Below are 14280 nucleotides of genomic sequence, written 5' to 3'. Positions count from 1 at the left end.
ACATGTGTCCTTGCAGGAGGATGTTGCTGATCTCATGTGCAGGGCATATTTCTGTATTCCAAGTTCAGCCTGAGAGGAGGCATTTTTCTTCTTCTTCTTCTCCTCCTCCTCCTCCTCCTCCTCCTCCTTCTTCGCTACCATTTCTTTTTCCAGTAAAGGGCCTCACACCTGCTAAGTAAGAACTTTACCACTGCGCTATCTCCCTAGCCCATTATTGTGTTTGTTCCTTTGTTTATTTGTTTTTGTTTTTGTTTTGAGATAGAGTCATACTAAGTTTCCCAGGGGGGGCCTTGACCTGACCATTTAGTGCAAGTAGGTCTGAACTTGTGATTCTAATTCCCCTGCCTCAGCTTCTGGAATGCCAAGGATTACAAGCCTAGACAATCCAGTCCCAACTTGGAACAGGGACTTCCTGTAACTTCCAAACACATGTGGTAGAGTAACATGAGTTAATGTTTCACTGGATAGCAGTGTAGATTGTGGTGTGCTGTGATACGTGGAGTGGGGGCTTGGAGTAAGACCACCAAAAAAGTCCTCCTAAGTTGTAGTTTCTGCTATGGGGCCCTGTCCAAGTTGTGTGACTTCTCTAAGCTTGGGTTACAGGCGTGGAAGTGTGGGATGAGGGCGTTTGCATGGGGTGCGCATGGCCAATGCCCAACAGTCAGTGGTAACAGCCTGTATGTCATCATCCTCTACAGCCGGCCTTCTCCTTGCCTCTCTACCCTAGCCTATCTCTGCTCCGATCCCTTGCCCAGGCCACTCTCTATCACAGGACACCCTTCACTCCATGAGCTCACAGAAAGCGGAGCCTCTGTAGAGTGGAGCGAGATGTTGCCTAGAGCTCAACAGGGTGGGGGCTACGAAGCTCTGAGTCTGTGCTCCCCTTGGCTTCTCCCTCAGAGCCTGGCTGACAACATGGAGTGGAGAAATCAGCAAGGCCTTTAGAGATCCCCCTAGCCTCAACATGGAGGAGGAGGTCACGTGGATTCACTGGGTATGCGAGAGGAAGAGACTTCAGCACCAAGGCCAGCGCCTAGAGACCTTGGAAATTTGCGGGTGTTAGACCCGCGGTGAAAGATGAACACCTCTGAAAAAACAGGCTAGTTTCCATCTTGGATTCTGTAGAAAGAACCTAGAGTATTTAAATAGGGGTGAGGTGAGACAGGTTTTAGGCAGATCAGTGTGTGAGATAGAAGAAGAAAGAGTAGAAATAAATATACAGACTCCATCACTGTAAGAACAATGGAATCAAAGAGTGGGCAGTTGGACTGTCTGGGTGCTTACCTTGGGGGAATGGACCAGCTTAACAAGGACAGGCAAACAGGGCTGAGAAGGAAGCTCCAGGTCAATAGGGCTGGACCAAACAGGCCAGGGTGCTGTTATTTTGGGAAGTTACTTACCTGTCCTTTGAACCCTGACTGGCGAGGGGTCAGATAAGAAACATGTGACTTCTGTGGCTGGATGTGACAGCAGAGGGACCGAGCTGAGCAGCACTGACCAGGTCAGTGCTAGAGCCAAGCATAGGAGAGGGAAGAGTGAGGAGAGGCAGCCAGGGACTGGGCAGAACATGGGGGTGGGGGGGGGGTGGGAGGGGGATGACACTCCCTCATGGGGAGAACTGGTAATACACTTGCATTCTTTTTTCCTTTGAGAATGGTGCTAGAGACAGGCTGATAAACTCTCCCTGGGTCCCTTTGTCCCCTAAGCACATGGGTCGCCCTGAAACAGGCACCTTTGCTATTCAGGCAAGCACAGTCAGGTGACTTGTTTTGTGTCTGCCTGGCAGTCTCATGTTGGTGACCCCAACATTGTCTCGCTCAGAGTAGCAGCCTGGTGCAGGGTGTCCCCACAGCTTTAAGAGCAACTCTGCCCTGTGTGAGTTGGCCCTGTGAGTCATCTTGGCATAGGGACTGTATTGGATTGGAGTATGGGCCTGGAAATGAGGGCTATCTCCAGACAGCATAGGAAGCTGTGAAAGACAAGGCTAGCCCTGTTGGAATAGAGGTTCCAAAAATCAGGCTCAGCAATTGTTTTAGTTCAGGAAACAGGCAGCCACATACTGTGTTAGGATCACATATGTATACCTGTGTGTGTTAAGTGTATGTGTGTGAGTGTGAGTGTGTGTGAGAGTATGTGTGTATGAGTGTGTGTTAGTGTATATGCCAGTGTATGTGTCTATGTGTATGTATGTGTGTGAGCGTGTGTAAGTGTATGTGTGTGTGAGTGTGTATAAGTGTGTGTGACTGTGTATTAGTGTATTTGTATGTGTGTGTGTATGTGTGTGTGTGTGTACTGCTCCCAGTGAGCCCTGTGGATGAGTTGGCCAGCACAGGTGGATTCTGTATGTCCCCCTTCAGTCCCAGCTCAGCCACAGAACAATCATCTTTCCTTGCCTCCTGCTCAGAGTAGACCACTTCTCCAGATTTCTGGGAGCAACCCATGCTCCCCAGACAGAGCAGCGTGTCCGCGTGAAGATACAGAAACTCTAGCTTTGGCTTTTGAATCTCTCACTCACTTAAAACTGTACAATATGTGCTCAGCAAGAAAACGCAGCAGCTACAGGCAGCTGGTCTTGCAGAGCAGTACTTACAAATGCCAGCGTCTCATCTGGACACACTGGGGCCCTAGAGCCTTAGCCTGTGTAGATGCAGATTTAATGAAACACAGAAGCCTGAGGACCAGGGAAAACTGTATTGATTTGAAGATAACCAATGTTTAAATATATTTTAATGCGTGTATGTGTGTGTACATATGTATGTATGCATCTATGTATGTGTGCAGGTGCATGTGGTACACATGGAGGCCAGAGGTGTAACCTGGTCTCTTTCTCAACTGAATATGACCTTATTATATGTGAGAGGGAGTCTCCCAAGGAACCTAGAGCTTGCTGATAGGCTGGGCTGTGTGGCTAGCCTGCCCCTGGGGAGTTCCTGTCTCCAACCCACTAGGATTACAGGCCTATGATGCTGTGCTGGGGGTTATGGGTTCTCTGCTCAGGAACTTATACCTCACAGCAAGCCCTTGACTGACAGAGCCTTCTCTCCAGACCCCAACCACTTTATTAAATACCTGACCTCTTTTTTAAAAGTGCATTTCTTTACTTACTGTAGTAAGTGCTCCCCAGTATGCGTGATCCTCCCCAATGTGTCTACCATGTGTGCATCCTCCAGGGATCGTGTCCTCTGTGGCCACAGGTGATGGGGTGGGTTTAAGTGCTGTGTGTTCCCTCCTGATGCATGAGCCTGAGGCCCAATTAGCTGGCTATTCCCAGATGTAGGTGTCCTTCAGGGCACCTTGCCCTTCTGACCTCACATTAAAAATGGTGACTAATAAGTAAAGGCTTCGCCATGGGCACACCGTCAGCACACAGCAGCTCCCTCAGAGGACAGCGATGGTTGCAAGCACCCGTCCCTTGTCTGCTTCCCTTGTTGGTGCGTTCTCAGGCCTGACTCCACTCTTCCTACAACAATGCTCAGAGGTTTTTTTTGTTTTGTTTTGTTTTGCTAGCATGTGTTTTTCTGTTTGGTTTTGTTTCACTTTTCGAGTCATCCCTTACAAAATTACAGAATTGCCCTTCTTCCCAAGCAAAGCTCTTACAGTTAATGCTGGAATATTCTAGCAAATGTCCTCTGAGCTTGTGCTTCCTCTTTTATCACAAACATGTCTGCACAGGGAAAAGATAATTTCTTCATTATATAAAAACTGTTCCTCTGCCTTAATCTCTCGAGCGATGATAAAATATTTCTTCTCTGTCCTCACTGTTTTGTTTTGTTCACATGGTTTCCTCCAAACCGATTTCCAACAGACGCCTGGGAACTGAAATGTAGTTCTCAAATGGAAGTTTTCTCTGGCTCATCCAAACATTCAGGCCCATCACAAAACGGAAGGGCAGGGGAGCTGGCTTCGAGCATGCTCGCTCGCCCTGGTGCCTGCAGCTCTTTTCCGTCCTGCCTGATGATGAGACTGCTGTGGTTCATCACTTACTGATTCTTTAGGCAAAAACAAACATCTTCAATGGAAATGTAATTGAGTAAGAATAAAAAAACACATCTGTCTCACCTGGGTCATGCCAAGGGAAGGGGTGCAGGGACTAAATCCTTATCTCAAAACTACATCACTAAGTGGCACCCCATAGTCTGTGGGTGGAGAGGGGACCTATACAGGCCATAGGTTGACACTGAAACATATGCATCGGAGAGAGTGTAAAGACTGCCTGAGGACGGGGCTCAGCTGGTAGAGTGCTCGCCTAGCATGCACACGGCCCGGATTCCATCTTCAGCGCTGTGTAATTGGTCATACACCTGTAATCCCAGAAGTGGGGCCAGGGGGACCATCCTTGACTAAATGTTGATTTCAAGGCAAGCCTGGCACTCTAAAAGTTAGAATTAAAAGTAAACAGGCAACAGCCAGTAGGGCAGGATTGGGGACAGGGTGTACAGTGGTGCCCGTGGACATACCTGAAATTGCCTAGCACGTGCAGGAACAGTCCTTAAAATAAAATAGACCACTGTAGGCTTCAGTGTTCATGGAGGGCTGTCACTGGTGTAATTTTGCTATTAGCCTGAGCGTGTAAGCACACCCACTAACTTCTAGCTCCTAGCAAAAGTAATTAAAGCACATGGGGGGAAAGGGGAGACTCTGAGGCCACGACCCCCCCCACACCAACAATGCTGTACCCCATGGCATATGTCACAGTATAAGCCAGTCAAAGGGCACCTACAGCCCTTACTTTTACCTGAAGTGCATCTTAGACACCACTTCACTTTACCTTCTTCTGAAACTGATGTCTCTGCCCTTTATTCTGAGGCATTAGCTGGTCCACCTGACACTTGCCTCCCTGGGAACCCATGGGACACCGAGGCTTCCCAGCTGAAATATGAGGTTCCTCAGCAGTGTCCCTGGTTATTGCTGTGTTGAGTCCACTCAAAACCCCATGGAAATAGGCACAGAGGGACAAGGGTGATTGACAGTGGGTCACAGTTGCCTTTGCAAGGCAAAGGGGCTTTGGCCATCTATAATTATCCATTAATTTCACCTTCATCTTTTTTGCCTACTTTAGAGATTTTTTTCTTTTCAGAGAATAAAACTTAATTTTTATGAAACATGAAATTATGAGGTAATCCTCACAAACACCGAGCTCATGGTAAACGGATTTGATCAGGTGCCTGGGCCAGGCCTCTTGCGGTTGTATGAAAACCCTGTTACAGCTTCACGCGCTTTTGAAAATGTTTTCAGATAAAGGACAGAATAACCAATAAAAACAAAGGTTGGAATAATCTACAGATTTGGCCTTCAAATTATGACATTTTCCATCTACTCGCGTACTTATTCTTGATTTAAAAAAAACAGAGATGAAAAAATTGTAACTTGCTTAGGAAACATGTAAGTGTGTTAAATACATGTCATTTTATCCTGTTTCATGACTTATTCATGTACATTTAGTGCTAAGCCATCCATTTTCCAAGATACAGTGTGTGGATGAAATGGTACCTAAGCAGTAGTATTTGCCCTCAGAAACAAACTGGATCCACTTCTTCTAAAGACCCGGAAAGAAACCGAATTTCACTCAACTGCTTTGTTTAAATTTAGACTTAGTTTATTTCATGTTATGGGGGAGGGAAAGGTGTATTTTTTAATGATTACTTCTCCCCGTAGCCACAACATAGAAGTAGATCAGTGAAGCCTCCTGTCAGTAAATGACATAAATACTTAGGGAACATAGGTGAAAGGTCGACTCCGGGACTCTGGTGAAGGGACTGTACGTTTCCTACTCAAATGGAGATCTGTGCCGAGTGTTTCCGCTTCCAGTGAGGCTTTCAGTGCAGTAGGTGTGAGTCACAGATGCAAACACCCATTTCTTGTTGCTGTGCGCCCTGGGGGAAGGCAGGCTGTGACCAGCCCACGTGCTTCTGCACCCTGGCAGGCGTCCTTGCAAAGGGTCTGGCGCCATCTAGTGTCCGATGGAGGTACGAGCGGTGAGGAGGCTGGGGAAGCCTCGCGGTCTCCGCGGTGATTTTTTAGCACAGCATCAGCTGGGTTGTTGTGTTCCTTACTTTATAAAAATCACCGAATCTTGAAAACTTTAGGATCGGCTCAAATCCACTCTTTTCCAAGAGTGCTTCAAATCAAATACCTTTTGCATTCTGCGTAGGCGTGTATCCAATACCGTTAGCTCTCAGCTGCAGATGCCAGCTGTAAACCACATGTTTCCTACCGGTGTGACACTGAAGTGTGCTCTCCTAGCCCCGCCTTGCCCTTACAAGAGATGCGTGTGCGGCTTTCCCTCCACACCTCTGATTCGTCTCTCCTTGCTTTTCAGATTGTCTACAAAGCCTGGCTCTGCTCCCAGTACTTTGAAGTCACGCAGTTTAACTGCAGAAAGACAATTCCTTGCAAGCAATATTGTTTGGAGGTGCAGACGAGGTGTCCGTTCATATTGCCCGACAATGACGAAGTCATTTACGGAGGCCTCTCCAGCTTCATCTGCACAGGTACAGGCTGGGTGGGGGCCGCCCCTTGATCTCCACCGATCTGTTGCTTCCTTCTGCCCAGCAAACTTGAGACTGCACAGAGGTATTTTTATGCAGCCTCTCTCCTGGAAGCACTGAAAAGCCTCCCAAACTGACTTAAACCAGGGTCACATCTCCACCACAGGTCCACACTACAGCTGGGGCTCTCCCGGAGTGTCCCATGAGGAGAACGGCAGGGGGAACATTAACAAGGATGTACTCCTGTGTGTTTCCTGATGAGTTTTGTCACCTTTCCTTAATTGGTACTGAGAACAAAAGGGAATATCTTCCCGAGTCACTCATGTGTGTGTTGGTGCCTAAGAGCCCAGGGCAGGTGATTTCTATAATGATATCTACTTTTTTTTTTTTTTTGCGAAGAATTCAGGCTTCGCAGGCTGCGCAGGATGTTGACACCAGCCCCTCTCCAGAAACCCAGGCACGTTGTGTACTTTAGGCAGACATAGAACACGGGATCACAGCTAAGGGCAGTCTCGTCCTGAAACAGGCTGTCGTTGACAGCAGCCCCTTCTCAGAGCGCCATCTTTAAAAGACCCCATCTTAAAAACCATGACTTGATTCACAGCATGTTTAACGTCTAAGTTTTAAGCATAAAAATAAGTCTGGGGGCCAGGTGGTGGTGGCGCACGATGGGGTGTGAGTGAAGGTGCGTGCTGCCCGTGTTGGCTGCCTGAGTTCAGTCCCGGGGGATCCAGGTGGTGGGAGGTAAGAAGCCACGCCTTCAGTTGTCCTCTGACCTCTACATGCCTGCCATGGTACATGCATGTCCACACACAAAATAAATTTAAGCCGGGCACAGCAGCGCACGCCTGTAATCCCAGCACTCGGGAGGCAGAGACAGGCAGATTGCTGTGTGTTCAAAGCTAGACTGGTCTACAAAGTGAGTCCAGAACAGACAAGGCCACACAGAGAAACCCTGATTCAAAAAGCCAATGATGATGATGATGATGATGATGATGATGATTATACTACAATTGAAACTATATTTAAAAAACAGGCACTAGTGTTGTGGGTAACAAACCACCGGATAGTGTCAGTGCCCCGAGCCTGGCCTGGCCCCAGGGAGGGTATTTCTCCCATCACACAACCTGGTGTGTTTCCCTGGTGACCCACGTGACTGCTCCCAGCCCAGGCCAGCACACATGCTGTAGATGCAGACGAGGACAAGGTACAGGGTTGGCAATAGTAGGCTAGAGGGGAGAGAAGAGTGGGGGTCAGGGGAGGGGAGCAGGGCGTGAAGACGGGAGAAGAGGAAGAGGAAGGAGGGAACTGAGAAGGGACTAAGGAGGAAGAGGAGAGGAGACAGAAGGGGGGAGGAAGGGCAGGGAAAAGGAGAGGGAGAAAGGAGGGAAGAAAGGCAGTGAATGAAGGAAGAGAAGGGAAGGAGGAAGGAGAAAGAAAGAAAGGAAATCTTGTTTACTAGAAACGGGCTTAAATTTATGTTGACTTTCCCCGAAGAACTTTCCATAAATGACCATTTAAAAAAATAATGAAAGCCTGAATTCTGAAGTATTGTTCAAGGCAACCTTGTGGCCTTGGCCTTCTGTGAAGGTCCCTCACAGCATGCAGTCCCCCCGCCCCCCCCTGGGCTGGTCAGCAGGCTTTACTGGTCACCGTGAAGGAAAAAGCTCAAAGGAAGATTTGCAGTCGGTTCTGGTTCCTGGTATCTCCTGGCCTCTGTTTGTGTTTGCAGAGTTCTTTTCTCTGGACGCCCTCAAGGCTTCTGAGATGCAAACGGCAGCCAGGCATGGAGCTTCTGCATCAAAGATGCTCGCGCTCAACCTGTGTTTTTAGTTGTCTTGGGATATATATATATATATCTGAAATTTTTGCGAACTCACACAACAGGAAGAATCATGGCTCTCTTCTGGGGGTGTGAGAGGGGTTTGGGGGAGACATGTCCAGGACCCTGTTTACAGAGTTGACTTGAGTGGCTGCAGGAACTTACGCTAAGGCCATTTGCGTTCGTCCTTGCTGCCTGGCCAAACTGCTACCCAGGGAGCACCTGACACACATGGCCTTTGCTGGATGCTCCTGAGGGACCAGTTCTGCCCCCAGACCCTCGGTGGAGAGCAGCGGTGTGGCGACCCAGACTTCGGAGGGGCACTTCCGTTCCCTTAGACAGCAATGCTTCGGATTCCATTACCCACAAACATGGAAGATCTCAGGCCTGGGGCTGCTCACATTTTAATAGTTTAAAAACAAATTTTCTCAAAACAGCCATGAGGTATTTAGAATTACATTTCAGCAATCTCCTCTTTTGGTGGTTGTTATTGTTGTTTCTGTTTGTTTCATTGTTGTTGTTTGTGTTTTGAGATATGGTCTCATGTAGCTCAGGTTAGCTTTGAACTACACACACACACACACACACACACACACACACACACACACACACACACAGTGGAGGGTGATCTTGAACTCCCCAGCCTTCAGCCCCCATATCCCAGGTGCTGGGATTACAGGCATTCAACACTAAGTCTGATTTTTAAACCTCCAGGGAGCAAACGCAGGGCCTGGAGCAAGTGGGGTCACCTGTGCCTGGTCCTCAGCCCTGGTACATCTTTCTTTGTCATGCCTACAAAACGTAGCCATGTTCTGAACTTTCGCTCTCAAATACAATGCTTTTTACCATCCACAGAATAACCTGACCCTTATTAAGCCAGAGATTTCTTTTTAAGAGCTGAGAAAGCCTGGCCCTTGTGGTAAAGTGTCTGACTCACGGTGCTGCACTCACGCCCCAATGTTCTGACCACAGATCTAGAAGGCAAAAGGGCTTCCTCCTGTGTTTAATTCTGCTTTGGAAGAAGGGGCAGCTGGAGGGGTTGGGGGAGAGGAGGCACGATGGACTGAGATGCATCTTGGTTTTTCCATTGACGAGCAAACTTGACATGACTGGAGGAGCGAGCGCTTGAGCGGTAATTAGGGAGAAGTTCCGGGGTGTCATGAGGGCAGACTGTCAGTCAGTGCTGCGGTGGTTGACTTGCAGTTACTCACGTCAGCTCTGCCTCACACCATGTTTAGGGTCTCCCTCTGCAGGGCCAGTGGCCAGGGCCTCACTACCCAGCCTCCACTGTCGTACTTAAGGCGCCTCCCCTCCCTCACCGGGGGCCAAGGCTCCTGGAGCAATTCTGATTGCTCACCGGTGATAGGGAGCCTAGACGAAGGAGACAGACGCGGTAGAGCCCCACAGCTGTGGGTGCTATGGTAACAAACATGGGAAATTACCCTTTGATTGATGGATAAAGTGGGCCTGATGTCATTAGCTGCTCCAAAATCGCAAGAACAAAAGTAGAAGTTGGTCCTTTGGGGGTTACTGACAATGAAGATAAAACATATTTTGAGAATTCCGTGTAAATTCTGCATCCCATTCTTTTAGCTGTGACAAGGACAGGGTTATGTTTCTGCCTCTGGGGAAAACACTGTAGGCTGCTTTTGTTCCGCCCTTGCCAGGTGGGTTAGGTGAGGCGGGGAATGGTGCCGTCTCGTGGCAGGTGGGCGCAACTGCAGCACATCTGAAACCTTGCACAGAGGAAAAGTCACACATACACATACACACACACACACACACACACACACACACCATGTGAACCAGATCACACAGGAGTCTTTAAAATATTTTAATTTTTCTCATTAAAGGAGTATTGTAGTAGAAAATACGCTTTCTATAGGTTTTACTGTCAATGTCTCAGCCATTTTCTATTTCCATAGTTCAAGCATTTGCACGTATGTTCAAGTATTTTTCCAAATTCAATTCTGGAAAAAGAAGCCAAGTTATTTATAGCAGTCCAAAAACTCAGTATGATTATGAATCTTGAACTCAAAAGACAAATTTGGAAAGATAAGATATTGCCAGAATAAAATGCAATGGGAAAAAATATGGCAGGTCACAAAACTACATGTGGAGCACGCGCGGCCACTGCTCGGCTGTGCAGCTTCTTTCTGTAGAACATGGTATTCCCAGGTGTCCAACGAGCCCAGCTGAGGCCCCTCCTCCTTACGACGCTTTTCTTGTCTACCCTCACACATCTGCTTTTGGAAAGAAATCATTCTGTGAGGACTGAGATTTAGGGTGTCTAGATTCCTCCAGCGCCTGTGGATTTTGGAAACGTGTGCCTACTGTAAGTCTCCCTTCCTTGTACACTTAGTGGATCTCACTAAGCCCATGAAATGGATACTCAGAAAAATTTCACCTCAGACATATACACATACACACGCATGCGCGCGCGCACACACACACACGCACACGCACGCACATGTGCACGCATGCGCATACACGCGCGCACACACACACGCACGCACATGTGCACGCATGCGCATACACGCGCACACACACATACATACACGCATGTGCACGCATACACACGCACCCACTCATGCACACACATGCACATGCATACACACACATGCACACTACACACATGCACGCACACGCACACTCTCACACACTCACAAACTCGCGTGCACACACACACACACACACACACACGCACACGCACGCATGCACGCACATGCATGGGCACACCGCCAGTCCAGTCTAATGACTGCACTGCTGGCAGAGGCTGGGGATTTTCCCACTTGTCTGAGTGAAGAGCCATGAGCACGGGCTGGGGTGCATCCTGTGTGCTGGTTGGAGCACCTGAAAGCACTTGTGGGCACACTCAAATAGCTCCAGCTTTGTAGGCAGCCGTGTGCTGCCCTCCACACGGCCGCTGCTCTCCACAGCTTTGGGGGAAATTCTGACAGGCCACCAGGGAACCATCTGGTCTGCATCCTGCAGCTTGCATGACCTAACGGGAGACATTAAACGGCATAGACCGGGAGAGCTGAGGAATGCGAGCCTGGAACACCGTGGGGACTGAGGTGAGCTGGGTCAGAGGGATCCAGAGGTCCCTGGCCCAGGCCATCAGGTGCAGGGCAGGGCAGGGGCGTGCGTGGAGAGCAGAGGTTGGGAAGGCTCTGCTGACGTCAGGCCTCAGTGGCCTCCAACCTGGCAGGCAGCTGACTTTCTCTGTTTCTGGAAGCCCTGCACACTCCTGGTGGGCCTCCAGGAGGAGCTGACTTTGTTGGTCTGGTCTGTTGAGTACTGGGATTTCAGATTAGGAAAGAAAATTTAGCGAAGCCGGGCCTGACAGAGCAGGGCACTGTACCCCTTAGTCCATCTGTCGCCTGGTGGGCGCTTGAGACGTCGTCTGTAGCTGCTGCAGACTGAACTTGTTTGGCCACAGCTGCTAGCCCACACAATTACAGATCCGACCCTCAGGACAAGCCAGGATCACCTGAGCTGTCTAGCCTTCCACTTCTTAAGCCTTGGGGCGCAGTGCTCGACGCAGGATCATGGAAAATTCAGCCACAGTGAAAGGTTTCTAAGACCGCGAGCACCCAAAAGCAATTCAAAAGCAAATTCGAAATGGAGTCTAGGCATTTCTGTCAGGGCTTGCCCGTGTAGTGCTGTAACTTCAACGAACACACAGCTGCACACAGTAGGTCTGCACTCTCTGCTGTGCACCATCAACAAAACCTGCTGAAAACAGAGGCTCACCTGAGAGACTGTTGAATGTTATGAATTTAATAGGGGTTTTTGGGGGGAGGGGTTGTTTTGTTTAGTTTTTTGAGACAGTTTCTGGGTAGATTTGGCTGTTCTGGAACACACAAAGATCAACCTGCCTCTGTCTCCCAAGTGCTGGAATTAAAGGTGTATGCCACCACCGCCAAGCTGAATTTTAATGTTTTTACTGCACTAAGTTGCTTGCTCTTACATGGTCACAATGGTTTGGTTACAGAAAAGAAAGACCCCTAAATGTTTTTCCAGCGTCATTTCTCAACACACCAATATCTAATTTATGAATATTAGGGTTGTCTTGTCTTAGAATACTTGATTGTAGAAATTGGTGCTTGAGTCATCAACTTCAGTTTCAGAAAAGAAAAAAAAAAAGAATTTTGGCTTCAGATCAGGGCGATGTTTCCACAGGGTTCTGGGATGGTCTTGAGCACTGTCCTGTTACTTTGTACTAAAAGTTTCTAATAAGTGACATTTTCAGCTTTGTGACTGTAGAAATCAGTCAGCTCCAGAAAATGCCGCACCCTACAGTGTGACATTTCACCTAAGATGCTTTATGCAAAAATAAACAAGCATTAGCATGTCCCTTGGCTCTCATCATTTGCAAGTAGCAAAATTCAGTGTTTACTAAAGAAGAATCGTAAAACAATCTTCTTTATGACTTATTATCAGTAAGTGTTTTATTTGCTTTTTTTTTTTTACGTCTAGAGTGAAAAGGGATCACAAGTGGAAAATGTTTAAGAATCTTTGCCTAGTCTGATACTGCTTTTCCAAGTCTGTTATTGCAAAAGCGAGATTAGCTTCAAGCTCCACAGCTGCTGGGGCAGCTTTCATGGCATTCCCTAGTGAGACAGGAACCTAGCTCCTGAGAAGCCCCTCTGTTGTTCCACAGACAGAAAGAGTCCTTCCAGGAGCTCACAGAACTGCAAGCCCGTGGCTCCGCCCCCCCCCCCCCCCCCCGCAGGCTGACATCACTCACAAGCCCTTCCTGGCTCCTCACACCAAGACGGATGCTACAAGTATTTTGTTACATGGACCAATTTTTAATATGTGACATTTGTATTATTTGGGAAACTTGCCTCATGACCCCCACTCATATCCACTTCTCATACCAGTCCTCCTAGGTCTGTCCCCACCCTTGTAACCCACCCCACCCCCCATGAAAAGAAGAAAAAAAGAAAAACAAGTCCAGCTTGTGTTGCCCATATACTCACTGGAGCATGGTCAACCCCGAGGCCAGCCTCCTAAAGAGAACTGAGTCCCCACCCCTGCCAGAAGCCACCAGCTGTGGAGAGCTACATTCTTATCAGCATCCTTATCACAATTTTTAAGAGTTCTCTTTATGGCTTTCTGACTAGGCTATTACTTTTTCTTTGGTGTGGGGGCAGTGGTTGTCACAGCAGCCTTCTCTGTCCCTTTTTCTCAACTGCGAGTCTACAGTCATCGATACCACTGTAAAAATAGAAGTAGCTTCCTTGCCCTGTGCAACCAGCAGGGGCACAGATCATGGACTCCCATGTAGCAGGGCTGTCGCTGAGGGCCGCCGCATCTGGATCAGTGGTCCTACTGCAGCTGGGGGCAGTGTGTCTTACCACTGAGGGCCATTGGGATGTCTGGGGTCTGTGCTGCTGCCTGGGCCACATTGCCATCAGGAGGCCATGTTGATGGACCACTTTTTTTTTTTTAGGTTAAATAAATAGCAAGACTGTCTAGCTCTCTGTTCCTAGAAAAGTACATGGTCAGATGGCCAGCTCTGTCAGCCAGATGGAGAGTGAGAGTTTCAGATCCCACCCTCTGTCTCTCGAACACTTGGTGGCTCTTGCCCCCCCCCACCATCACCACACACACACACAGACCACACACACACACAGACACACACACACACACACACACACAGACCACACACACACACAGACACACACACACAGACCACACACACACACAGACACACACACACACAGACACACACACACAGACCACACAGACATACACACACAGACCACACACACACACAGACACACACACACACACAGACACACACACACACACAGACACACACACACAGACCACACAGACATACACACACAGACACACACACACAGACACACACAGACACACACACACAGACCACACATACACACACAGACACACACACACAGACACACACACACAGACCACACAGACACACACACACAG

At 48.5% G+C, this 14280-nt stretch overlaps 1 protein-coding gene across 2 annotated transcripts in view; it reads left to right on the top strand.

Moving 5' to 3' along the window:
- Nucleotides 1-14280, top strand: part of NALF1 (NALCN channel auxiliary factor 1) — a 514669-nt gene that overhangs the window by 485332 nt on the left and 15057 nt on the right. For both annotated transcript variants that reach the window (XM_084760427.1, XM_084760428.1), the window contains exon 2: nucleotides 6320-6491. In XM_084760427.1, coding sequence (XP_084616553.1) covers nucleotides 6320-6491 — 172 coding nt within the window. The remainder of the gene's footprint in view (nucleotides 1-6319; nucleotides 6492-14280) is intronic.

Source organism: Acomys minous (genome assembly GCF_964271855.1).
Source record: "Acomys minous genome assembly, chromosome: 15".
Classification (NCBI taxonomy): domain Eukaryota; kingdom Metazoa; phylum Chordata; class Mammalia; order Rodentia; family Muridae; genus Acomys; species Acomys minous.
Note: the sequence above shows the minus strand (reverse complement) of the source record. Positions and strands in the feature narration are given on the sequence as shown.